This window comes from Hetaerina americana, unplaced genomic scaffold (genome assembly GCF_022747635.1).
Source record: "Hetaerina americana unplaced genomic scaffold, ioHetAmer1.1.p SCAF_3, whole genome shotgun sequence".
Classification (NCBI taxonomy): Eukaryota; Metazoa; Arthropoda; class Insecta; order Odonata; family Calopterygidae; genus Hetaerina; species Hetaerina americana.
In genome coordinates, this window is record NW_027286874.1 from 32,570,059 (window position 1) to 32,597,287 (window position 27,229).

Below are 27,229 nucleotides of genomic sequence, written 5' to 3' on the forward strand. Positions count from 1 at the left end.
TTCACCCTAATAAAACCAACAATTTCACCAAAAAAATTGTCCCCTTATCAATAAATGCCAAAAATATGATTAAGTGAACACCTGATCTTTCAAGATAATGCAAGTTACTCAGTTCAACCTTCTCTTTTCTCTTGCAGATGGAGAGCGCCGAGAGGCTCTGGGGGCGCTTGACTAAACGGAGGTGAAGGCCTATTTAGATTGATCACCCGCGCGCCTGCGCACTCACCGCTACAACTTCACAGCCGTAAAATCTCTTATCGGTCACCTCGTTTCCCGGCACACTTATTGGAATGAATTTCCTTAGTTGAACCCATGAATCCTATTCACTCGCTAAGCAAATAGTTTATGCATCTTGGCAGTCCCTCAAGCTGCTGGTTCTGAAGAAATATTTCTCCACTCCAACCACTTCGGATTCACAGCCACCGCTGAAAACGAATGATTCAGAGTTGTCTACAGGAGAGCAGTAATAAGTTTGTCATTCAAATAGTAAACTCATATTCCCATATTAAAAGTTAGAAGCATTGGCGTTCAGCATGGCTGCAACGCTAGTTTTTCCGTAGGTACTAAATCCCGATTTCATACGCTGGTAGGCCATGAGTGTGTCTTAATTTCAGTTATCAGTGAACTCGTGAAATATTTTGTGCAGCATGTTTCGAAATAAATGTTTTGCAAAAAATCTCAAGATTTATCTTTTGCTCTTTTTTCTCTTTCGATTCCATTCTTTTTGTGAACCAACCGCAGCTTCCTCAGCCCCCATCAGTCAAGTAGTGTGGTTAATCATATCACTAATATGAGGCATCGAGGGGATGCAACAGATAAAAATACATTACGAAAATCTATTCAGTGTTGAAAGGTAAAAAAAAGTGGATGAACTCTAGGGCCACATTTGACGCCCAGGATGTTTCTGTCCATTGTTCTTAATTTGATCGTTGTCAACCCTCTTTGTCAATTACTAAAAATGTGCAATAAAGTGATATAAAATTATGTCTGTAATGAGTTCTTATTCACAACTGTAAATCATAGATGGTAAGTGGACGATCCAAGACTGTCTTCACTCTTCCTTAGATGAATTTTGACCTTGAAGTTTGAAAAGTTTACAGGTTACGAGAACGGGCGTAAATGGCATCACCAGTGATATATTTCTAAAATTAGTAAAATTTCAGAGTTTAAGAGGACGCCTCGGTAGCTTAAGTGGCTAAAGCACTCGACCGGATATTGAGGGATCTGGGTTCGAATCCCAGTCAAGGCGAATGATTTTTACACTCTGAAATTGTTGCATTGAAATGCACATTAGCGGATGACTCCGTTAAAAGTAACTGTTGCGGCATCTCCCGCAGTTTCTTTGGAATTTGTCAACATTCATTTTCTTTGAATATTCACTTTAAATGAACTTATCCTATACGAGACTCTGAAAATTGAATTGACTTCAAAATTTCATAACAAAAACAGTAATCAGCATCTCAAAAGGTTAAGAACGAAAAGCACTTAGAGATGAAATTTGGTTTTCTTTGAATTGTAAAAGCTGGAAACGTCCCAACGAAAGATCATTAGGGATAGTCAATGTATGTAAAGATTATTTCTCACTATGAAATTTGGACTTCAGAGCAGAGAAGACTAAATCTATGATGTAGGGTATAATTTGACTTTAGTAAGCTTAACTTTATTTTAATTTTTTGGATGAGTGAACCGGCATCACTAGCCCAAAAAAGTTAAATGTAATACATTTGGTGCTATTTAACCAATTGAAAGTCCCACTGTTTACAAATTGAGCAGTTTTTATTTTTCCCCGTTTCTCATTGTTACCGACCGGCATAGCGACTTGAGTTGCCAAATAATCTCAGGATTGAATGTATGAAGCGTATGAATATTGTTTTATTTTTATTCATTTATTATTTTTTCTTTACTGCAATCTTCCCTTGATATATTAATTACAATGAAAATTCCTGGAAAATTGTATTAATTATATTAAAATTCACCATTTACATGTTTTCTAGGGTTACTGGATGGAAATAATTATGATCTAAAAGCTTGGGAATATTTGTTTACATTATTGTAAAAATATTTATTAATTTACTCATTTTTATACTGATGAGAATAATAATGAAGTAGCTGGAAATGACTTTTTATGTTAACATTCAGATCAAGTTATTACAAAATGTACCTATTATTAAATAACTTCAAATAATTCTATGGGATAAATCCCCCCAGCATTGGAAATGATAAGATTAAAGAATTCATGCACATTCCAAGTGAATATTAAATACCTAAAGGAATTTTGTTAATAGATAGCTATGATATAATTACACAATAATGAAGAATCAATGTAGTTAATTCCCCAAGTGAATATTAAATACCTAAGTTCATTTAGTTCATAGATATCATGATATGATATCACAATAGTTAATGATAAATGTAGTTCATTTGGCGATATTTCGTTGTGCTATTCAAATGACGTCCAAATAATAGTGAAATCTATCAATTTAGTAGATAGATGGAATCTCAATTACAAACTTATTGAAGCCTACAATTGTTTTTGCAAATTAAATATCGATCCTAATTTAGTGCACCTAAGTGACCTATACCCTAATTTACATCACACATTGATTTAAACATCATTCTTTTCCAATAGCATTTTAGCCACCTATTTTTTTTGGATCTTTTATAGTTAATGATATCAAATTTAGAAAGGAAAATCTTAGTTATTTTTTCACCTTGAAGTATATCGGAATTTAGAATATTGGTATAAAATGTTAAAAATAATCCTGCGCACGACGACCACTTCATAAACTCCATACTTTTCACTCCTACGTTAACCTGTCTCTTTTGACTCGCCACCTCGTTACTCAAGACAGCCTGTTCTGTAAGTTTGGATTCCGCGAAGTTACTGAAAGAGAATTCATAGCCAAAGGGTGCAAGGTTTATAATTACGTCGTATATATTCCCGTTATTAGTTTCTTAAAACTTTTTGGTGATACTTAAGTCTATTAGAACCTGAACGACAAAAAGTATCTCATTTCTTGATATGAATCCTTAATATTTAATATCGACGATTTTGGGTCATAATAAAATGAATTCTACGGAAGTTATATGCTAAAACTAAATACACTCAAAGAAAGAAGTCCTGCCTTCTCCAAACAAAACCTTCTCCAAAAATCTATTTCATTTGCGTAGTCGCACTGCACCCTTTCAGAATCAAGGAAGAAAAATAAACATAATAATTCAAAATAATAAAAGATAAATGATGTAGAGAGGTAGATAATGTTTTCCATGCTGGAATTCTTTCGTATTATAACGGTCATTACACGTCATTAATCATAAAGTAATTTAATTGATTGTTTTCTTTTGAAATGCATTAGGCTCGTCTGTTCCCAGATATTTCACCAAGATTTTATACATTGTTTAAGAATTTAAATTTAAATTTGATACGATATCATGCCAATAGCTACAGAATACCAAACCTATAATGGATAAATGAAGCTTATATCAACAAATTACAATGGACTGCGGTGTGAATGCATCGATGCCCAAATTTTGATGATTTCCTATACTTCCTGAGAGGTAGCTCTGGGAGGGTTTTAATCACTCTTTGCCTTGGCAAGGGCTCTTTCGAAGTTTATTGCGCAATCAAAGCTTCGGTATAATATAAGAATTTAGAAATTACATTGTTATGACATTACAAACGCTGTGTCATTGACAAACATAATTTGAGAGATGACGCTGGAACTAAATATGGACTGCCTGTTCCATAAATAGATAAAGAATGCCATAAATATTGTCTCTTTATTATGTATACATTACATATTTCCGAAAATAAATTTCAGCAATAAAAATTAGGGACACTTTGATAACTTCATTTCGTGTCATAATATGCCACAAAACCCTAGAATTAAAATTTTAATTCTTAGTTTTTAATTTAAACTCTTTAACTTTATCTAAGAGGGGTTTTATTATTTTTTCGGATGCATTATCGGATAAGCAAGAAACAAATCCACAAAAAAAGTCGTACATTTCAAAATTCTTATTAAATTGAAAAGAAATTTAAATTGAAGCTCTGCTAAGCCGTACATTTGGTCATTTTAGCGTTTCAGAGAATGTGGCCAAAATAAAAAAACTAATGCGCCAGTTTAAGAGGGTCTGACTCACTTATCAATGACATCAATTTTTCGAGTCGAAGATGGTGCGCTTATTTTATAGGTTAAAAAGGTTGAAAGTGTGGAATATTATTAAGAATCGACCGATTAATGTCAGTTGTCATCAATATTTCCATTTAAGAGACAACAAAATTCATGGAAATAAAGATAAAAAGGAATTCACATGTGGAAGTTGTAGATTGCAGATGACAATCTTGCAAGAGAACGTTTTACAGGCGTAACTGTAAAAAGAAAGTTATTTATAAGGTCATGAATAATAAATAAAAATGTGTAACTCCATAAATTATCATTCATTTGTCCCAGCATTAACCAATTTGGGGGGATTGGAAAGGTAGGAACGAATGGGAAAGAAAAGAATCCCTCTATTTTAAAATATTTTAAAATATAGGGATAAATTACAGTGTGACGCCACTCTTAAACTGGCCCTCCAGCGTCTATAGGGTCAATGGAAAATTTATTTATGATGAAATGGAATCTTAACGAAGAAAAACAGTGTGCTGCCTCTTGTCATGCTCACGATATTCAGTCAAATACCAATTTCGAAGCCAAGCAGTATTTCAAGTTACCCTGAGTCATCGTTGAAATCGGGAGTCAAGCAGTATTTCAAGTTACCCTGAGTCATCGTTGAAATCGGGAGTCATCGTTGAAAGCCTCTGGCGACATTAAACACCCTTGAAGAGTTTTAAAGTCGGGTGCAATTCAAACAGAGGGCTCTAGAACTCTCTCGCTTCTCCTTTCACTCCCCTCTCCCACTACACTCGAGTCAGTTTTCCTTGGTCTCAAGTGCAGGAAAGTTGTGAATTTTTCGGCTGCGGTATCATGCATATTTCCTCGGTGTTTTTGTGCTTAAGTTAAGATCTCAACATGGGAGGTGGACCAGGCACCGTATGTGGCACGGAGGATACTTAAAAAAACAACTTGAGGACGAGCTCTGAGTTCCGGGGGATTACCACTGTGCAATGTACACCTGAGATATGTTGATGGTATTGGCATCGTCAAACAGCTAAGGAGACTATGGTATTTGGAAGAAGGGGCAAAAGGGTGAGTGAATATATACGTAATGATTTTTTATCAGGCTTCATAAGCGTGTTCCTCTTGAACCTTCGTAGTGCTTACAATGCGTTACTTTGCAGTGCTTCCATGTACTTGGGTTATTACTTTGAGCTTAAATAATGCGGGGAGTTGAACACAGCAGAGGATCTTCATAATTTGAATAGGCACTTCATGTGAATATTATGACATATTAGAGTTAAAGCGCAACAACATGGAAACAACTGTGATTTCATTTATGGCGACTCAAGTCCGGAAGAGTGCCACTCCGCGTTTGCTCAGCTAACAATGCTTAAACTTGCAGCGGCGTGAAATTATAAACAATGTAAATCGCCTTTTGTGCTTTCAAACTCAAACTTTACCCCGAAGATATTTCGGCGATAAAACGGGACGAGGCAAGAGGCAGGAATTATTTTCTCACCCTTTTACAATCTGAAAATTAATTTCAATTCGCAAACAATGGTTTTACGCCTTGCTGACTACCTATCGTTCTCTCCTCGTGTCACTGCTTCTTCGCTCTCACCAAACTTCATTCCCTTATACCTATTACCTGTGTTCATCCCCTCTCTTTCCTTCGACTTATTTTGCAGTTCTCTCCCCTCCTTGAAACACTCCCGGCAAGGCGATTTCTGGCAGAGCGTGCCTTAAATATTAAAGCGTTGCTGACCTTCCTTGGTCTTCATTTAACTGTTGTAGTTAATTGACCTTAACCAAGGAAAAATATTCTTAGAAATGTATGTCAATGCACTTGTCATATTTATAATTATTTTAGTGTTGGATATTTTTATGATTATTTAAGTTGGTAAACAAATATTCGTTTTTGTTCAATGCTTGCCTAATAAGCGCCTTAATGCCCTTATTACGTGCAATGTGTTTTTAAGTTGCCGAAACTACATCTTCCAAAAGAAAATAATGTCTTAATTTTACCATTTTTTAACGATTTCATTTCTTAGTAGTGACTTAAAATAAGCAATATATAACTTAGTGGTGACTTATGTAAGCAATATCCAATGGGTCTTGAAACCGACAGCCCATTTGATAGATAGCGATAGAACTCAAAAGGCATATTACCTATTTACTAATTCAGGGTGAGGGATCCGGCTATTTCCCCTTTGGCGCTTGCAGTTACTTAGAAGATTTGATGTGCAGAAAATTATACTGCTTGAATATAAGTATTCAGAGTAATTACGCAGCTTTAAATACGGTGGTGTAGTCAGATGTAGGCTACCTTGCCACCCCGTCGTTTCCATGTGAAACAAAACTTTTAATTAATTGAAAATAATTATTTCATTAACTTCGTATTGCTCTTAACTGACATTCCTGTCGTAGTTTATTACTGTGTTATATGATCAATATTGGTTCTCCATCTATGCCAAATTAATTGAATTTAACGAAATTTGGGCCTAAAATAAACACAGATTACGCAAAAATGATGCGAAATTGCAAGTTTTGAATTGATCACTTACTGAAATTCTCGAGAAATTGAGAGCATAATCGATACATAATAAATATCGATATGCCTTGCGCTCACCTGTCTTGCGTGTTTCAGATTGAAAGAAGTGGGAACAAATTTCCCGAAATCGTCCTGATAGTAGAAATAAAAACTATTCTGCTCCTATACTTAATATTCCGCGTCTTTTTCCTTGAAAGAGTGGCAGAATCAAATGCCCAAGATGTTATTGACGATAGCGACTCTAAATGAGATCATGGAAACAAATCAGAGTTAGATGATAGCCTATGAATGCTCTATTGAAATCATCGAGTGAATGAAGAGAACTAAGTTTCTTGATTACAATATTTTTATGTCAGGCAAGCAAGCACACCAAATGGATAAGAAACACACCGTTGTTTTATTAGGAAACAATCATTTTTCCGGACGCTGAGATCCGTCTCCAATACAAATAAAATAAAAAAAATATTCCCAGCTGGATTATCTCATGACAAATCACTGCTTTCATCTATATCATAGTTTGTAATATGATATATGGATGAAAGTGGGTAAAATCAAGATTGGCAGGGGCCACTTCAGCGACCCCCAGATATGACATTACGACCTAACACCGAAAATGGATGAGATTATTCGGGACCCCTTCGCAGAAGAATTATTATCCGTGTTCTGATTATTGCGTACTTTCGCAAATACCCTCGCAATTCCTAGCGGCGTAAATCATTCATCGCCAAACGATCCCTCGCCTTTAAAATGCGGTGCGGCAGAATCAGGTGAGAAATTGCTATGGTAGGCGGGGGAGAGGGGGGCTTAGAGTGAGGGGGTGGAGAGGGGTGGGGTCACACTTGTCGGTGCTTCATACTGTTTTGCAGTAATTTCCGCCGAGGAGAGATTTGTCCGGAAACACGTATAATTTTCTGTTTGGGGATTTGTAAACATCCCCTCCTTCCCCTGTTCCCATTCCCCCCATCCCTCACTCACGATCCTGGCCCGTCATTTCCCCAGGTTTGCGGGCCCGTACGATCCGGGTTGAAGTGAGGGGATGTGTGTGTGTGTACGCGCCCGTGAGTGTCATGGCGGGGGAGGGAGATGTGGGGCCCAACGAAGCTGGGGAGTGAGGTGAGGGGCGGGGTGGAAGGCAGCCTCTGGACCGTGAAATCCGATTCGAAAGGGTCGGATACCTTTGAGAGGAAGGAGAGCAAAATGCCGCGTTCCGCCACCGTCACCTGTCGCACGGCGCACTTCGCCCCATTCCCACGCGCGGCTCATGCACCGACACCGCTCGCTCCCCAAATTGGCAGCGTGGTGCGGCGCCGGCATTAAACGGCTCCGATTTCCAATCTACATCGCACGTTCACCCCGGATTCCTCCTCGGTGACATATATTTCTCTCCCTCCTTTTCGTGTCCAACACGTCTGTATCTGCCACACTGCTCTGCCCCTTCTCACCGCTGCCCTCTCCGTCATATCCATTACGAACGACTGTTGTCCACCGTTCCTTATGCCTCAAATCCATATCTTCCTTCCACTTTCTCGTTTTCTTCTTCTTAAGTGTCCCATTTCACTTTCTCTGTAAGCTTTTGTTTCCTACCTTCCTCATTCTCTGCTTGACTGTAATTTCCGTTGGCTGTCTGGATGTTTACCTACCCACATCAAATAGTTTGGATCTACACTATTTCATCAGTTCAATGCCGGCATAATTTCCTCCGTGCGGCGGAATACATGAGGTGAAATGGTTATTTTGGTTTTTAAATCGTTCAAATCTCAAGCAAAATTTCCTTATAGAATCTCACCTGTAAACTGACCTTTTTCATTCAGTACTAATGTGACCCACCGACTAATGAGTAAAAAATCATGGTATCAAAATCACTTAAAGAATAAGGAAAAACGTTCCTAGGATTTTGTGAAAAATATTGCACATGAGCCCTGGAAACTCGCTTGACAACCAAGGGTTTATCGAGACGCAAGGAAGGCCAGTAACGTCTGAATGAGGAAAATCTTCTCCTTTGGCCCATGGTTAAAATTATATCCATTTTTCTTTAAGCTATCTTTGCTACCACGAATTTTCTCTCGAGAGAAGAAAGTGGTCTTTTTCCAAATATTTCATTAGGTTTTACCTGCACGACAGAATGATTCAAAGCGGTACTGGTAGGAGAATATGGTTCCTCATAAAATAGCCGATTGTCGTTGGTGTGTTACCACGAGACTTCCAATGAGTGTACTCTGATTGAGTTTTGCCACCCGTGAAATTTAACACAATGAAGTCGAAACAAGCTGAGAAGGAATAACTTTCTGGTTGAATTTAAAGACCTAACATAGCACTTACGGCGAAGAATTTTCAAATACATACATGTATGACCTAATTTACAAAACCTCTTCTCAAATAGCTCCCACCAGAAATATTGGCCACGTCTACTCCGAGTTTTGACGTCTAATCGCGGTGCTTCAGACGACTTTCTGCCATATAGTAATGCGCTCGTCAGATACCAAAAAAGTCTTCTTCGCCTTCCTTAGCCAGTAAAAATTTCGGCTTAGCTCTATCCACGTATTGTATTTTCTGAATTGTAATAATAGTGCGATATGACTAGGAGTCAGATATCATTAAAAAACAAATTTACTGCCAGTATTATTTTTCTCCTAACTTCGACTGACCAAAAGTACCATTATCTAAATGACTTTCATAAGCCGCTTTCAAGTACTGTCAGTATCATTCAACTCAAGGGAGTTCAAAGAAATCTCCTTCAGGCTCGGAACTTAATTAATGTCAGAATGTAAAAGTGCTCTTCAATTTGAAAAGCATTTAGGTATAGGACATTTTGGGGTAACAGATCTCGCTGAATCTAGTAAAGAAATGATAATATGAATAGAGAATGTTAGACCTGTCGCCAAATTAGTATAAATATTTCATAATTACGTCATATTAATCACTAAAAATTATAATTCGTTAAATTGGTTTTTCACCCTCAAGTTAAAAGCCTTGGTGAATAGTCATAATCGGTTGTAAAATGTATACAAAATGGTTATATTTTGTAATAAAATTATATATATATATGTTTAATTGTATTATATGTATATATAAAAATATAAATGTATATATATATGTATTTATATATATATATGTATATATATATGTGTATATATATGTGTATATATATGTGTATATGTATATATATATATATATACATATATATATATATATATATATATATATATATATATATATATATATATATATATATATATATATATATAAACTCCGAAAAGTTTCCTCCATTCTATTCGTTAATCAAAATCCCACGCCTATTTTTATTACTTAAACTAAACTTTGAAAGGAGACCACTTTAATATTACTGTAACAATTCGGTGAAAATTTTACTCAATATGAGTTGTTGTCATTTACTCCTGGCATAGGTATAATAGTTAAAAATTAATTACTTTCTTCTGATACGAATCAATGGTTCGACTGGTAAATTCGCTAAAATCAATAACTTGTGAATTTTAGATTTTGAGGATATTTGTAATACCGTTCGATGCCATCAATACAGTTGACATGAATTAGAGAGTGGTGATTTCTGGATATTCACTTTTTAAGTTTTTCTATCAGTTTTTTATACTGTGACGTCCTGAAGCCCCTTTTCTATAGGAGCTGAAGAGGTTTCCTTCCTCTATTACTCAGCCATAGCAAACAATTCGTCATCCATAGCTTAACCCATTTTTTCGTTCATAAAAAGGTAACATAGGTAAAGGATCCCTTATTACCATGTAGAATATCCTTGAGGAAGGGCATATTGTTTATAAGGGCGGTCAAGGAACTGTTATACATACGATGACTGAAAACCAAATTCGTTCACTACCTTCGTTTGATCGTCAGTGAAAAATACGAGTGTGTTTCATTGGGTGAGCATCAATGGTCCGTATATTAGGATTTAATCTGATAGAGATGGAGTAATGACGTAGGATTGAAAGGAGATTTTAGTAGGACACACGCCGTTTAGGTAACGTCAGGAAGGGGGGATCCCTTCACTTGGAACGAAATATCTGGAGATTTAGGAGATTTCGGGGATGAACATTATTAGCCAGTGAAAATTTATGCCCTTATACTTTCCGACACGTCTCACGCATTGATTTATTCCACCCGGAAACCAATCAGGTTCTGCGTGAAAGAAAATTTGTAAGGAATATTTTGTTGTCAATTTTTTTATTTTGAGCATTTGCGCGTTTTTAATTTCATCTTAATAGTCAGTTTGAAATGCTAAAAAATGTTTTATAACTTGATAGAAATCTGAGTAGTCTAAGGGCTTATCACTAAATTTATGGCTGAATAAAACAAGGTGGGTGAAATAGTCGTTAAACAAATACCAAAAGAAGCAGACGTGTTCCAACAGAGTTGGCGCAACTAGACTTCTAAGCATAGTAAGGAAACAGTTGCTGATTCATCCGATTGGCCTATTTATTCTGATTATTTCAACTATATGTAATGTGTTTCAGTACTTTCTGTTAATATTAAAAAATTTGCGCATAGCATCGAAAAAAGGACACTTATGTAGATGTAGAGAACCAGCTGGATCTGCTGGAATTTCCTTGTTTCATTTGAACAAGGCTCGATGGGGAGTGATAATATCCTCACGAGCTCCTCCGTATACGAACCTCTTCTCTATTCCGAGCAAAAATTTCCCATAAACTTGTATCCTCACTCCCTTGGTTACAACGCTTCATCAAAAAAATTTATTTTTACGCTCATTCTTAATAAATTCTACAAATCGCTTATTACTTGGCACACCAAATTCCAAGCACATAAATTCACTAATTCACTTGGAGGTATGATTAACCTTTTCTTGGAACGGTTATTATCTTGATAAAATGGGAAGGCAATATGGCAAGAATTCAGGGACCCCGAGAGAGCCAAATAATGCAGAGCACACATATGTGGAATGCTAAAGGAAATGCTACTACGGCCATAGTCCAATCACAATGTAGATTTGTAAAAGGATTTATCTTCTTCTTCTTCGGATGTGTTATACCACTGGGAAGATAATTTATCAAAGCAAAAAATGGACCACTGCCTTTTAATGTAAATTTCACGTTTTCATGTCCCGCAATATTTTTCCAAAATATGTTAGTGTATTATTTTGATCCATGTGATAACGAATAGGTATCTCCGGTTGCTGATAACCCTTTAATTTGAGCTACATGGCTTCAATCGATTTGGACTCGCTCTATACGAATTCATATTTATTATTTATTATATTTCATTATTTTATTCAATATATTTCCCCAAAGACTAAATTGCAAAAAACGATTCTTTTGGTAAAAATGTCAAAGTTTGGAATATTTTTATTTTAAACGATATTTACATCTTTTATAACTCTTTGCAACTTTTTTCAATAGCTAAATGCATTGAACATTTCACTATATCACGATGTTGCTCGATATATATTTATCTCTGACCAACAAGTGATTGATGTTTTAATGAAGGAAATAATCTAGATATTTATTTCCTAGGACCCATTTTGCTGGGAGATTTTTGTAGAACCTGTATTTTTTTAAGCCTTAAATTTTTTGAGTCTGATACATAAAAACGGTCTAGTTTTGAAAAATAGCAAAATAATTGGATAAAAGGCAGGGAAAGTTACGAAATTTGATCCGATTTCAAATATGAATATAACGGATAATATTACAATGCAACGAGTGTGAAAGTCTCTTACCTTGACCGGGAATCAAACCCGAACCCTTCGAGGTAGGAGGGGTTTGAATCCTGGTCAAGGCGAATGATTTTTGCAATCTGAAATTGTTGCATTGCATAGCACACTTAGCGGATGACTCCGTTAACAGTTACTGTCGCGGCCCGCAGTCTCTAGGAATAATAGATAATAATCTCAAGAACCATTTTTGCAGAAATATTTTCCTAAAACCCAGTGTATCAATGTTTTCAATGCTCATTGATAGTTTCATGAAATGTTTCCCGCAGAATATTTCATGGAAAAATACAACAATATGTTTATATAAATAATAAGGAATGGTTATTGATAAAATTAATTTCAAATTCAGCGCAGATTTTTATAACTCATGGCATTTAGAATTTCATTTTCAGTCACACAAAATCTTCCTTTAAATAATTAGATAGTATTTAGGTACATAATTAATTGCTCTTCAAGATACACTATGTAAGAAAATGTTTATAGTTAAATCCCAGTATTTTTTAGGACTGAATTTCTTTCAAATGATGGTAGGGAGAACGTTTAGTAAGTGGGTAGGGGTAAGGTAGGAAATTAGCTTTCCATGTTGTCTGAAAGATGGCAGACGAAGGAAATAATACAGAACAAGCAGAAGACGTTTAAACAATACCTGGAACATAATGTTCGTTAGGGGCCGTCTTCAACTTATATTTAATATGTAGACTATCTTAAGATAATGATATGTATGTTTATTTGATTGACGTCTTTAATTAGCCATAATACCATTAAAACTGAATTATAAGCTAACTATTATTAATTATAAGAAAAAACAATACCCTATGTTAGTGGGGAGGGAGGTGTGAAATGTAAATAATCAATTCTAAGGCTAAATTATTTAGTTGATAAGACATTTCAAAATCGGTCTACTCTTTAAGCCATCGCCAAAAAATTCCAATTCTACTACGTTCGTCCGCAGAGGATATTGCTCTTTGTTTTGTATTTTTAATGGTTGATATTATTGACAAACCTGAGCTGGAAGTTGTCACTGAGAACAAGTTGAGATTGGAGTGAGTCATATGTGACAACAGACAATAGCATATTAAGGGTAGCATGCCCTTCGGATACAAACAAATTCTTTTGTTGATTTCGATGTATTTTAACCCTTAAATGATGATATATTAGACGCACACTATTGAAGGGAGGTTGAAATAGTTCTCCGTACAATGAGCGGATCGTATTCCATTTCTATTGATATATCGTACCAACTTCTTTCCCATTAAATTTTCCTTCTAAAACAATAATTAGTCTTGATTCTGGAAATGCTTAACCACATTGAAACACTGACACCCGTTAGATCTTAGCTTAGTCCTAATGAAAAACCTCCTGCATTTACCATGTTACCTCTCTTGAAGCTTCTAAGTGCCCTCGGCTACTGCCGAAGGCTCCGCCACACCAATATTCAATTTTATAATTAGCATAGTTAATCATTTTCTAAGCAGAATATACTGTATATGCGTTGAAATTTGCCATGTAGCCGAGTCTAATGCATTACACATGCATTGAAAATTCGGCTAGAGAAGAGGGGATATGAATTAGCCATGGGTTTTAACACATCGTGACCGAGTAATGTATTTCTTGAACCTTCTTTTAAATACTGCGGATTTTTTTAGAGGCAATCGCGTATTTATGGTAATCCGCAGTATCCCTGTACTGCACTCTGCTGGAATCCGCCGTATCACTGCACTGCACTCCAGGAAACGTCAGTGTATTTGTTTAGGCTTTCTGTTTCTAATGCTATTTTGCTTGTCCGTGCTTCCTTTCTGCCATATTTTCCTTGACCTCTTAAGTCTTCCTCGTTCTAGATACGCTGAAGAGACTGGAACCCCAAGAGTTGTCCTCTTTCCATTCCTTAGGATATATTTCTGGAGTAATTGGGGCTGTTTTCTCAAATTAACATCCAGTTTAAATTTTTTGAGTCGGCACCAGCACATCATAAAATAGCGAGATCAGTTATCGTTTGAAGGTAAGCATCTTTGAAAATATTGAAGCTCTCTAAGGATATTGTGTTATCAATCTCTTTTAAATATGTAGACATTAATAGTTCAAAATTAAAGTCTAAAGAATATTTTTCTTCAGATGGTGATAGAAAGTCGACTGATCTTTTCAATGTCTTTGTACAAAGGGAAATTTTCCAAAAAAATGACATAACCTTATAAGTATTGCTGTATAGCCTTTAATAATAGTTCAAAATATTAATAAACGAGAACTAGGAGTATTTGTGAAAACTGATTCAAAAGTAGGAATAAATTTGTCAGGATCTGATAAGATTGTTGCCGAATACGAGATGTCGTGTGGCATACCTGATAGCTGTGACAACGAATTATACGGTGGTGCGTTTTTGATATATTTTCATGAAGGGTAAATACTCGCTGATTGCATACTATGAATTTACGAACTCCTTAGCTAGTAACAACCTCATTAGTCCCCGTGGGGTTTTTTTGGGTGATTTCATGTAATTTTTTCGAGGAAGATACAAAGGACTACTTGATTCTTATATAAATTATATTTAATGGAAGAGAATAATTAGGATACTGCCTTTATTAAAATAACAAAAGCATTATTCTTTTGGAATGGGAAAGAGCTTTCAGAAAATAAAAATTCGCTCCATTCAAAAATAGGAAAATTGTCAATTTAAACATGGAAAAATATTAAAATTAAAATATTAAACTTAGGGAGTTAAATTTAGTGAAAATCTCCTAAAAGTAAGGTAAATATGACTAGACCATTGTATTTTTTAAATTTATAGAACCGTCAGAAAATCTGAATTTGGTATGCTATTCTGCTGAATATAGTTATACAGTATGTATTTGGCAGCTATTTCATTTACGATGCATAAATGACATTTCTTTTGCTCCTTATTTATGTACTGTTTAAGACATATTATCGTTGGTGCGCAAATTTAAAATCTGGCTCCCTGAGGAACTGATGTAATGCGCAAAATAGAATTTGGATAGATACGTATCCTGTTAGATAGGGATTAAGATTGATTAATTAGATACGGATAAGGATTGGTTTTTGGTAGCTTCCGAGTATTTTGCGTTGCCACCGTTCGAGATTTCACAACTGTTGATTGTCGCATCATAAGAAAAATTGAATCAAATGACAGTTATCTATCCAAAGGTCTATTTGATAGGTAAGGGTAGTGCTCAACTAGTTCTAAGCTAAACGGTGATTACAATTCGAAATCCGGGTAGGGGAGCTAGTTGCTTTAACATGGTGCCCAGAGGCAACACGGGGCCCTTCAGTCAGTACCAGGCATTTCTTCGCCATCGGTACTCTTAAAAACATTGTTCTTTGGAAATGCTTATATTTCCAGATAAATCCATCACACCTCCCTCATCTCTTGGCTGGTTATTAAACCTTCCACCGTTTGACGGTATGAGGTAACAAGAAAGTGATCATTTCAAAAAGAGAATCGGAAAGTGCCAAAAAAGAATAAAAGCAACTATGGGGTGAATACCCTCCTGTGAAATTACGCTCCAGAGAAAGCATTGCAATGAAGTCATAAATAAAATCCGATGGAAATGATTGGAATCGAGATGTATATCCTCATCCTGCCCGTTGACGATGAATTATGTTTGTTACACACGGTAAGGACATGATTTATGTACAATCCGTGGTGTAAATTGAAAAAAAGTTATTGGTAATCCAAATCGTGGCAGCTTTTTAATAACTGCTAACCCCCCGCATTATTCGATTGTTAGAAAAAGGGGCGTGGGCGTATGATGACAAATTCGAAACGAGCCTGAGCAGTTTTAATTTTCGAAAAATGATTCGGTACTTTACATTTGGACAATCATGTCGAATGCTCTGGAGCAAGAATGAAATGAGACGGGAGGTTGAGTTCTGGAGAAAAACGGCTCGAACGAAGTGAAGATGACTGGAGGTCGATGAAACGCCAGACAAAGAGGTACAATTTAGCCGACTGATCAATATTGCCGCCCCATATGGCGATGTGACTCATTATTGGTGACTTAATTTGCAGAAGATTAGTGATAATTTTAGATGTAATGAAATCGAAAAGCATAATAAAACATAATTCAAATTTGATGACCCTTATTTAGCAAAAGAACAGAATTGCCTTGAGTTTTGAGGAAACGGGGTTATTTTGATATACTAATTCTAATGTATATCAATTATAACGTTAAGAAAAACATGCAAATTAAATAAATCCCAAATTGTTTTACCTGTGGATATGATATGTTTAGTAGCTTTAGGAATAGTCTCTCTGTTTGTAGGCACTCTGTTGCAGGAAGATAATTCAAATAAAAAGCGAAAATATACAGCTAATTGATAATACTCGCCATCAAGTTCTATGACAATTTATTGTCTCAATTTTCGTTCCATTATTCTCATCTTCCGGTATTGCAGTCCATTCTCTATCCTCGTAATGTCGGCGTGCCTCAGAAATACCACTCTCCATTATTACTTGCAGACATAATTAACTATCGTATTTTGCTCTCTTTGTGCTTCATTTTTCTGGATAAATGAAATAATTGATCCTCAAGTTCTTTTCTTCTGCTTCGTATCAGATTATCTTACTAGAATAACCACATTTATTCTTTTCATACTGTTGTTATTTTCTATGTCATGGTAACTGCTATCATATATTTTTCGAGAAAAATATTTCATCCGTTATGCTGTGATTCATAATTGCTTCTACCAGTCTTCATATCAGGCCTCAAATTTCTATGCAATTGCCACTCATATTTTGTTTGATTCATTCATGCGAAATTTAGAGCTATGGCATTACCTTTTATATAGTAAGTGGTAGAATATATTTGATTTCAGCATTTTCCGAAGTCTTCTTGGTGTACTAATCATTTTTGAATATTAACTGGTTTATTGCACACTTTGTTTTGCTGAGTAATATATACGATATGTCCATGGATAATCTTTAATATTAAATTATCTGGAGAAGTATTTTAAATACCAATATCAAATTTCAGTGAAAATTTCGGAATTTTTTTTTTGATCTTATCTCTTGATAGGTTTTTGTTTGTTGTCTTTAGAATACCATTTCTTTTTAGTTAGGATCTCTAATGCTGTCACAAATGGCGGTAAAAATATAAAAATGAATCCCCTTATGTAACTACCAAGTAATTTATAGAAGTTAATATGCCTACACTTTTTCTTCAGCTTAAATATTCAATTATTACAACTTTGAAGTCCTCACTTATTTGATCTCTATTTAGGATTGATATTTTAAACCTAAAAAAAGGTTGCCTAATTAGTACCTATACGTTGGTTTGTATTTCTTTTTGTTATTTGATTTATGTTATTAACACTGATATTTATTCATTGTTCGTTATCTATTGTGTGTTTTTTAATTCTGAAATTTAATTCAAATTTATAGATTTTATTCAGTTATTGGACTTCCTTTATGCACATCAACGCCCCGAAACGGAAAGAAATTCTCGTTTCGAAATTCCCACCCACGTATCACTGACTGTTTCCTTGCTCAAGGAGTTTTGGCACCATTAGAATTTTTAAAATAAATATTTTCCGATGGAATATTATTTTTACCGCATAACGCCGTCAAATCCCAGTCAATTATCTGAAGGGCCGAGGATATTATTCAGGACGATTTTTGAGCTCGGTTTTAATTTATTTTATTATGTTTACCTTCTAGTTATCTTCTTGAGACTCATAAATTGTGATGTTGTCAAATAAACGAAGGAAAAAATTTATTCGTCAAAAATCAAAACAAAATAAGTTTACGGGGATTATTTTCCCCCAAAGGTGCGTCAGAAACTTATGAAATTATGAACAAAATTATATTTTTACTCCAACTAAAAGCATATTTCTTTAATATAAGTGAGAGACTGATGGTGGCTTTAGCCAGAGAAATTGATAAATTCACAAGTAAACATTTTCTTATGCTTTTTAAATTAACAAAATATTACTATATCATCTAATTTCAGTATGACAGCATCCTTAAAGAATGCTGCAGGCTTATAAGTTTTTAGTTGGGCCTTTGTTAGAAATTAGAGCTTGAGGCAAACGTTTTCTTTCCTATAACATAAAATCGGGCTTAAGTTTATGCTCAAATAGTTTTATACATTTTATTTTATGGTCTATATACACATCATAAAGAACGATTTTAAAGAATTTACCACAATTGTTAACCTTTAAGGAAATTTTAACGAAAATGTAATAATATGCAATTTTATTTTTATGGAAATACAGTGTTTTTGCATAATAATCTCTTACATCTCATAGATTGATGCTGCGAGATTTATGCTTGATTAAACCTAAAACATTTCACTTAGAAAATGAAAGATTATAGAAAAACTTCAATTCTTGAATAGTTCGTGATAATTTATGTCTTGGGTGAAACATTAGATTGAACCATTTCCGTTACTTAAAAACGACAAAGGATAAATCTCCTAGTTTAAAATAAACAAAAGAATTACGAAAAGCATTATTTTATGAATTTTACCATTTTAATAAATTATTAATTTCAGTATTGTTTCCAAAAAATAAATTTTCTTAATTGTTTCTTTAATATTACTTAGCCGATTTGAAATCTAAGGAAATCTATAGACTACCTAAGGAAGGAGTAAAATATGGAACATGAAATCGATAAATTATTACAATCGTCAAATTAATCATTCCATTCATGTCAAGTAACTAGTTATATAAATCGTCTTGTCACATTCATGATGCATCTTAACTTACATTGAATCGCTGGGAAAATGGCATTTTCATTCACAAAAAGGTTGTCACTTGCGATGGGTACAGAAGTGTTTAATTGCAATCATGTTATTTCACACGCCATAGCCAAACACTGGCTCAAATTTGACCGATATAATATAAATAATATCTAAGCCGTTAAACTCGTACAAAAGTTTATTATGATTAAAAGACAAATTATGAATTTTTGTTTGGCTTTTAATAATAATGGTGATATTTTCCTGGAAAACACTGATATGATACAGATATTATAAACCTCATCATCTGTACTGAGAACCATTCTAAAATTCAACAGACATTACACAGAGGCAAATTATATCTAATCTATAATTACTTTTAAAGGCTTTTAAAAAGTGCCAAAAATGAAAATTCGGCATAGAGTAGCAAAGGCTGAAGTAATGATTGCGAATGTTTTCGCGCAGCATGTATTTTTATTTTGTGCCAAGCATTTTAAATCTATCAAGTTGATTAATGATTTATTACCAGCATGGTTCTTCTATTCGAAGGGATACCGGCAAATGTATATTGCTCTCTCTTTATATTATAAAAATAAATGTGACAAGTTTTGTGGGTCATATTAGATTTTACTTCATGACCAATGCAATTTTAATATTTTGTTATTAATTATAGAGAGATAGGAAGAACGGAAGCCATTTGACAGGACACGCCGCAGAGAAAATACATTTCATTTTGTCACACTCCAAACAAAATGTTCACGATAACCCTTGGGGCACAAAGATATTTCTCGTGGCATTTCCAAAAAAATCCTTTGAATAAGTTGTCCTTAAGTCCACTTACTGGCTATGCTTTCATATAGAAATAATCGATTTTAATTTTGAACCTTAATAGGACATGTGTTCATCATATAAACATTTACTACATGTCGGAAATTAAAGGAAATATATTCGACACTAGTTACTATGGGGTAAATAAGATAAGTTAAACTATCGAATATTTAATGAAAATGTTATAAACACATTAGAGGGTCAGCCAATTCCTTTTCATTAAACTATCATGATGGTATGGAAGTTGTTTATAATTTTGATAGGACGGATGGATTGATAGCTTGATTAGTTTCATATATTCAAAAATTAGACACTTCTCTAAAAACCAATAAATTCAACGCTTTTAGTGCAAATACGACAACAAGGCTACTTACTGCCTACATTGTGACTGTAGCACATTCTAAAGAATAGTTCGGCGCCCTTTTCCGCCGTATTTTTACTTGGCAACAACATTTTCTCACAAAGCACACAAACAAATGATTTTCATTTGAACACAACCAGACATCAAGAGAGCGGTAATGGAAGTGAAGTAAAGATCGCCAGTTGGCGAAAGAAGTGGATTTGAGGAAAATTTTCAGGCCTCCATCCGTCCAAAATCTTGAGAATGATCTACATGTAGGACAGACATTCGGCGTCACTGTGTAAAAGTACACGACTTTTAAATATCGTGAATGCCAGGGCTTTCAGGATTCCAATTTGGACAGAAATTTTGCATCAGTTTATGTAAATCTACAGTGCACGAGACGAAAATGCCCGGACACTGCGCGATAAAATTTTTCAAATGACCACAAAGCTGAGCACGGCCCAGTGCTTCATTTAGCTTCGAGGGAATCATTTCCCCAAATATTTGTACGGATGCATTCAGAACGTGCGGGCACATATGTTGTCATCAGTTTTGACACTGCACCGTTCGGGTGAGGGTGGGATTGTACTCTTGGTTAAGATCTCTTATGTTTTGAATAGCTTCAATAACAACTGATAACTGTTTAAAGGTGTTCCTTTCTTTTCACTTCACAAATTCCTAGCTGCCGAGAGAAGTCCACAACATTGCCAAAAGTGTCATTTTCCCTATTTCTCAGCGTAAACATTTTTTCCCATTCCCACACATTGCTGGCACATTTCCAAGTTGCACTCCTGCCAGTTTGTCTTATTTGCTTTCTGAGGGGATAACGAACGGGAATTGTGTTGAAGGAGGCGCCTACTTGCTCCTCTGTTGCGTGCTCCTCATCTGCTCAGTCGTCTTGCCATTTGCTCTTTACCGGCCTACCTTGTAGATCTGGTTTTGCCGTTCCCTTCAACAGGCCATAAAGAGAGTTACCGCGAAGCACCACCATCCGAGCCTCTGTCTGCTTGACGCTCAGAGGGGGCGCCGTGGGCTTAGCTCTTGTCTCCAGCAACCTCATCCTGGGCCCATTAGGCCACTTTTTTGCTGTCGAACCAGTTCTCACTGCAGCTGGATCCACTGTAATTGCGGCCACAGGCGTCGATGTCTTTCCTTCCGTAGAAATTTCCGTAGATACATCTGTTGAGGCATGGACGGCTGAAGGGGTAACAGCTGGACTTTGGGACGCCATGACGGTCCCTGGAGGTTCAGTACCAGAAGTTGTCATTATCTCTTCCCTTTGGATTTCTTTACGATGAGGGGTGTTGGAATAGTCAGAACTCCATGGTGCAGTCGGTGGATTCTCGAAGTGTCGGGTGGTTGAAGCTATTGGATCGACCGTGGTACTTATAGTGGCGGAGTGAGCTTGAGTTGGGGTCGATATCAGGTGCTCACTTACTGGAGATGGGTTTCCGGGCGTCGTGTACTGTTTGACAGCTGGAGTCTCTAATGACACCACGACACTTTCCACTGCATGTTGCAAATCGCTTAACTCATGCGAGCCATCAGCCTTTAGGTCGGGGGATATCCTGTATTTCTCCCTGTTGCGATTTCGAGATAGAACTTTGGAAGTGGTTGTGATTGGTTTACTTTCATGCGTAATCTCTGGGGCCGAACTAGGATTTGGGGTTGAGGCTATTAAGGGCGGTTCCTTATTTGCGCCATTCCTAGCCATCGGTGGGGAGGATGTTGTCGCTGGGGGTAATGAGGATGCTGTTGTGAACTTGGTGACTGTTATCTTGGATGGATTCCTGGGGAATGGCGTTGGAGTTGAACTGGGTACTGGCGTGGGTGGCTCTGTGTGACTTTTATTCGTAGCGACCGCTTTCTCCCCCGTGACCGCCCCTGGGCAGGACCGATCTCCGCACTCGCACATGTCTGTGAAGTCCGAGCCAAGTGGAACCTCCGCTGAAACGTCAGGGCAAAGGGAATCAATATTTATGGCGAATATTCTGCAATAAATGATCACATAAATTCACTTTGAGAGGTGGTTTCATACGAGTGAAACAGGCACTTTATATTAGCATTGTACTTGTAGCCATGAATTCAAATTTAATATTGTGTGATAATCATACTAAAATAATGAACTCATTAATGCATTAGGAATTTGGATATTTTACGTTTACTAAATTTCATCGTTGGATGAAGACTTAAATATTTCGCATTACATTTAAAGCTATTTAGTAGTAGCGTGTAGTAGAATTCATTAACTATAGTTATTTTACAATGTGCTTTATTAACTGATTTGGATAATGAGGTATCTAAGGTCAAATTGACTTAAGGATAAAACTTGTACGGGGAGTTGGGAGTCAGTTGAAAGTTATGGATAGCTTATATTGCTAATGAATTTAGGATACCATAGCGTCTACTTTTGTTTAATACAGTGTATATCCTGTCTATAGTGTACTGGCAATAGAACGTTTGTACGAAACGCCAAATTTTCAGTACAGTTCACTCTTTCCCTGCTTACCTGCCCCTGTTGGCTCGACTACTTGTTTGCCGAACCACGTGATGAGGTCATCATCAGTCACCCCGGCGAGCAGAGCACTTTGGTTCCGGCGCGGGGCGTGGAAGAAGGCGTGGGCCGCCAGGTGGGCTCGTCCGGCGGGGAACACTCGCACCGAGGCGGGGCGGAGGGAGCGCACGGAATAACGACCGCGGGCGGTGAAGCGGGCGCAGAGCGCACAGCCAGGAAGAACCTGTGGCGATGCAAAGGATTGTATTCGGATAAATCACAGCAGTTTGGGAGCATTATTAATAATTCAAGAATATAACCATTAACTGACTACTGTCATGTGAGTCGGGAAGGTTTCTGATCATTATTAAGCAATTAGCCACTCCGAGTTGATGATATTTCAGGTGTAGAGAAATTTACCATCTTTTTTTAATATTCAACGTATTATTTGCGCCATTTATCTCTTCTAATTGAACACTATCGGATTAGAATGCCAATGAATTTAATTTTACGATAAGAATTTCAAAGTAGATACTTTACATGTGCCCATACTTTTTGTTAAATCTAATTGATTTCATTCTCAAAGTGCCATTGTCATGAGAATACCTACAATATCTATTACATGGAAAATGTTATTTTGAATTGATTGGAATTAATACAATAAAGTTACACTTTTGGCATGCACGTCTTTACTTACACTGTCAAAGAGGAACCAAATTTTTTCTCCCCGTTTGTCGTGCAGGAAGTCGACATTTTTTCCATCGCGACCGCGAATTGGAGCCACGTGTTCAACTTCGAACCCAGAGAAGAGTGACACTTCAAGGCGCAAAACTCCCGAAGCACCTTCTCCTTGCCACCTAGAGAGTTAAAATTTCATGAATTATTTTAGGAAATAAAATTTAACTTCTTCTCACTTCACATATGCCAGACCAATTTGTGCACGAGAAGTGATCAGAGAAGCATCGTATGGTTATCGGTAAATTCCATCCATTGCAACTTAGTAGCGCTAAAAGTTGCAAAACTTAATTGATCTAAACTTTCGGATATATTTTCATTCTATTTTTGACATGCACTGAATTTTCCATATGAATTGTAAATTTTTTTTTATGGTAGATTGTTATAATTGAATTACCCAAGGTCAAGAAACTGGAATTAAATCATTTATGCTCAATTTTTTAAAATAACATTGAGTGGTAGTATTGTTTATTTCCGTACTAAGGGAAATACTTGTATTTGTATCCGTCTCTCGTTTGAATCTTAATATGTAGTTGAGTACAGTATTGGTCATGTTATTCAACAAAATAGTTTAGGTGTGTAATATATATATATATATATATATATATATATATATATATATATATATATATATATATATACATATACAATATATATACATATATACATATATATATGTATAATTATATAAAAATATCTTCGAAACGGAACGCTCTTCGGCGACGCACAAATATATAAAAACACGGATGTAGATTTGTAGAATATAGACAGAAAGGACACTCACAATATGTTATTTGACGTTTCGACAGCACGGGTGATTCTGAAGACGATAGCCGTGCTGTTGAAACGTAAAATAACATATTGTGAGTGTCCTTTCTATGTGTCTCTATATTCTACAAATCTACATCCGTGTTTATAAATAAATAAATAAATAAATAAATAAATAAATAAATAAATATATATATATATATATATATATATATATATATATATATATATATATATATATATATATATATATATACGTATCCCTGTAATGGAGTTGCACATTCTTTTTATTTTATTATTGGATCACTAGGCACGTATGCGGTTGAATTATTTTTCAAAAGTAACTGCGACCTATTTACTCCTTATTAAAAATCAAAGTAAAATTTAAGTTCTTATAAAGATTCTTTCGAAGGTCTTTAGGTTTTTTTGTTTTAACTCCTCTGAAGCTTCCACGATCTCGGGGATAACTGATTGCTGCCGTACAAAGGTCTCCTTTATCCGCTATATTGAAGGAAAAAAATGCGATTAACCAAAGGCAACGCAAACCGCTAATACCGGTCTTCGTCCTGCCATCACAATAGGGCAATGGCTCACTTATCCCCATCTCGAACTCGCGTTATTGCGAAGGGTTCCAACTCTGTGGAAAACTGAGGCCGTTCCTATCTCATTATTCCCCCTCATCCCGTCGCTTTCACGCAAGATGAGACTTGGTGGTAAAAAGAGCAAAACTGAATATTTTTTCGCCGGGTAAACAAAGGAATAGGCTAAACCGAGGAGGAATAGAAATGAGATATCGAGAGGAGGATTTTCACTCTCAGAGGGGTTTCTCGCTGCTAATGAAACAGATGACTGGTACGGTGGATAGAAAGAAGTATGCTTAACATGTATGATGTTGGGGGAGAGAGACGGTGGAGTCGGGATATGCGGGTTGGAAAACTCGCCGAGGAGGGTTTGATAATGGTGAAACAATAAAAATAAAGGTGAGATGTGAGGCGTGAGAAAAGGCACGGTACAGGAAACAACAGAAATGGACTGGATAGGATAAAAAATGATCAGTGGTCTTTTATGGGACGTAAACAATGCGTAATTAGCTGAGGAATATCGACGGTTTGGGTACAAATGTGAAACAATAATTATACATTTTTTAAATTTCTCCCTGGGTTTTCTAGATTTTATGAGGGAAAACGAGAAGAGAGTCTTATTTAGAAAATTTTGTGGGAATGAGTGGAAAAGTATAGTAAAAAAAGTAGATAATTCTTTGATAGACGAATAAAATATTTGAATAAACGGTGGGCGGAATGAGATCATCTCAATTAAAATGAAAGAAAAGCACTTGTTTGGGGATAGTATTTCGGCTTTGTATTGATGAAACAACGAAGTTATGGAGAAAATAGTTGAATTAAGCGTGTCTATAGAAGATTCATTTAGTGAGTCATCGACCTGAAGTTTACACTTCAGTGTCTTTACGTTGTTATTACCATATTAGGGTTCGAGTGATACAATCATTCAATTTACGATTCAATTTATCACAATCATCTAATTTCCCGAAATACACTTCGGGATTTGGATTGAATTAGCTGATAAGTAAAGAGTACATTTCTAAATGTCAATAAAGGAGAGAAATGAATGATAAATTCCACACCAGACTAATTTAAATTAGGATTAAAAATCGAAAATGTCTTAGTTTAGTTTTTGTAGTTCCCTATTAACTGATCCTGAAATAGCTTATGAATTAATGTGAGGAAGTTTTCTTGTAGTTTCCCAAATATTTATCTGCATAGGTAGTTGTGAAATGAATTGCTTAGTGAAGTGATAAAAAAGAATGGGGCGAAGGAAATAGCAAGAAAATCATAGAAAGGAAGAAAATTAAAGCGCTATTTGCGATACGTGAGCTATGAGTCCGTGCGCGTACGTGTCTGCATAGGATATCCTTTTAAATGTTGTTAGTAAAAGGAAGTTCAAAATGTAGCATTATGAGAGGGAAGGTTGGGGATGAGACAGCTGGGTAAGCGATGGAAAATGTAAGAGGAGGAGAGAGGAAATAGAAAAAAAGAAAGAACTGAGAAGAAGGGTGGAGATAAAAACTTCCAAGTGGGGAGGAGCAGTTCATTTCTTAAAAGGACGACTTCCTTCCGGGTCGTCCATGTGAAGAGGGAATAAGAATTTGAGAAAAATAGCAGGAAAACCGATGGTCCTTTTTGATCCTAAAAATGATAAAAAAAGTCAATATAAATATATGGCTTTTTTCTTTCTCGTTTCTTTTTTCCCCTTGTGTATTAAAGAAAGTTTTTCCTCGCCAAGAGGATCCCGTATTATTCCATAACTCTTTTCCTGAAACCCATCCCAATATCTCAGGAGGACTTGAAAAGCAAGGGGTGAACAGCAGGCGTGGAATGAGATTAAAAAGGTGTGGTGAAAGCTGCTTTAAGCGATTTTTGACTTGAGCGGGGGGAAGAAACGGGGTAGCGAGGATAACAAAGAGGAAATTGTGAAGGGAGATAAGTGGGGTACTACTTAGATAAATACAGTGTAGTCGTCATATCGGAGAGGATTATCCTCTCGGTTCCTCTCCTCCCTTCCATCTCTCTGACTCTTCTTAAATCTTTCTCCCTCAGCATATCTCATATCTATGTTAATGGGACTGGAATTATATATCCTCATCTGATTAAAGAAATGGGTGAGGCAGATCAAAAACGTAACCATGCGTTATGCGCGATAGTTTTAAGCTCGCGAATACTCGAACCAACACGCAATGTTTTCGTCAGGTGTGTATTTAAAACGCTCTAAAGAAAATTTGCAATAAACGTGTATTTTTTTGTGAACGAAAAGGCTAAAAATTTGGAAGAAATATTATAACGTTTTATATAGAAGGTATTTGCTAAATTCTGGGTGTTCTGAGTTTAAGCTTATGAAACTTGAATGTAAATTATGTATTATCCGGGTTAAGTTATATCATTTTAAGAACATTGCAAGATAGTTAAATGTCTAAAAACATTTGCTATTTTCGACATTTTTGTGTTGTATTT

The 27,229-nt window shown here is 35.9% G+C and overlaps 2 protein-coding genes across 3 annotated transcripts in view; one reads left to right on the forward strand and one right to left on the reverse strand.

Annotated features, from left to right (window-relative positions):
* NPF (neuropeptide F) overlaps window positions 1-969 on the forward strand; it is a 45,455-nt gene extending 44,486 nt beyond the window's left edge. Inside the window, exon 3 of one of the 2 annotated variants that reach the window (XR_011701479.1) lies at window positions 138-201. Coding sequence is in view for 1 of the 2 variants with exons in the window: in XM_071588023.1 (XP_071444124.1) it covers window positions 138-185 (48 nt within the window). In the remaining variant the exon portion in view is untranslated. Of the gene's footprint in view, window positions 1-137 lie in introns of both variants that reach the window. The other variant, XM_071588023.1, reaches the window with a different exon arrangement.
* Window positions 970-18,503: 17,534 nt separating this feature from the next.
* Window positions 18,504-27,229, reverse strand: part of LOC139689986 (C3 and PZP-like alpha-2-macroglobulin domain-containing protein 8) — a 224,310-nt gene continuing 215,584 nt past the window's right edge. Inside the window, exons 21-23 of the mRNA XM_071587150.1 lie at window positions 23,398-23,557; window positions 22,716-22,944; window positions 18,504-22,153 (exon numbers count right to left, since the gene is read on the reverse strand). Coding sequence (XP_071443251.1) covers window positions 21,096-22,153; window positions 22,716-22,944; window positions 23,398-23,557 — 1,447 coding nt within the window. The 3' untranslated portion in view covers window positions 18,504-21,095. The remainder of the gene's footprint in view (window positions 22,154-22,715; window positions 22,945-23,397; window positions 23,558-27,229) is intronic.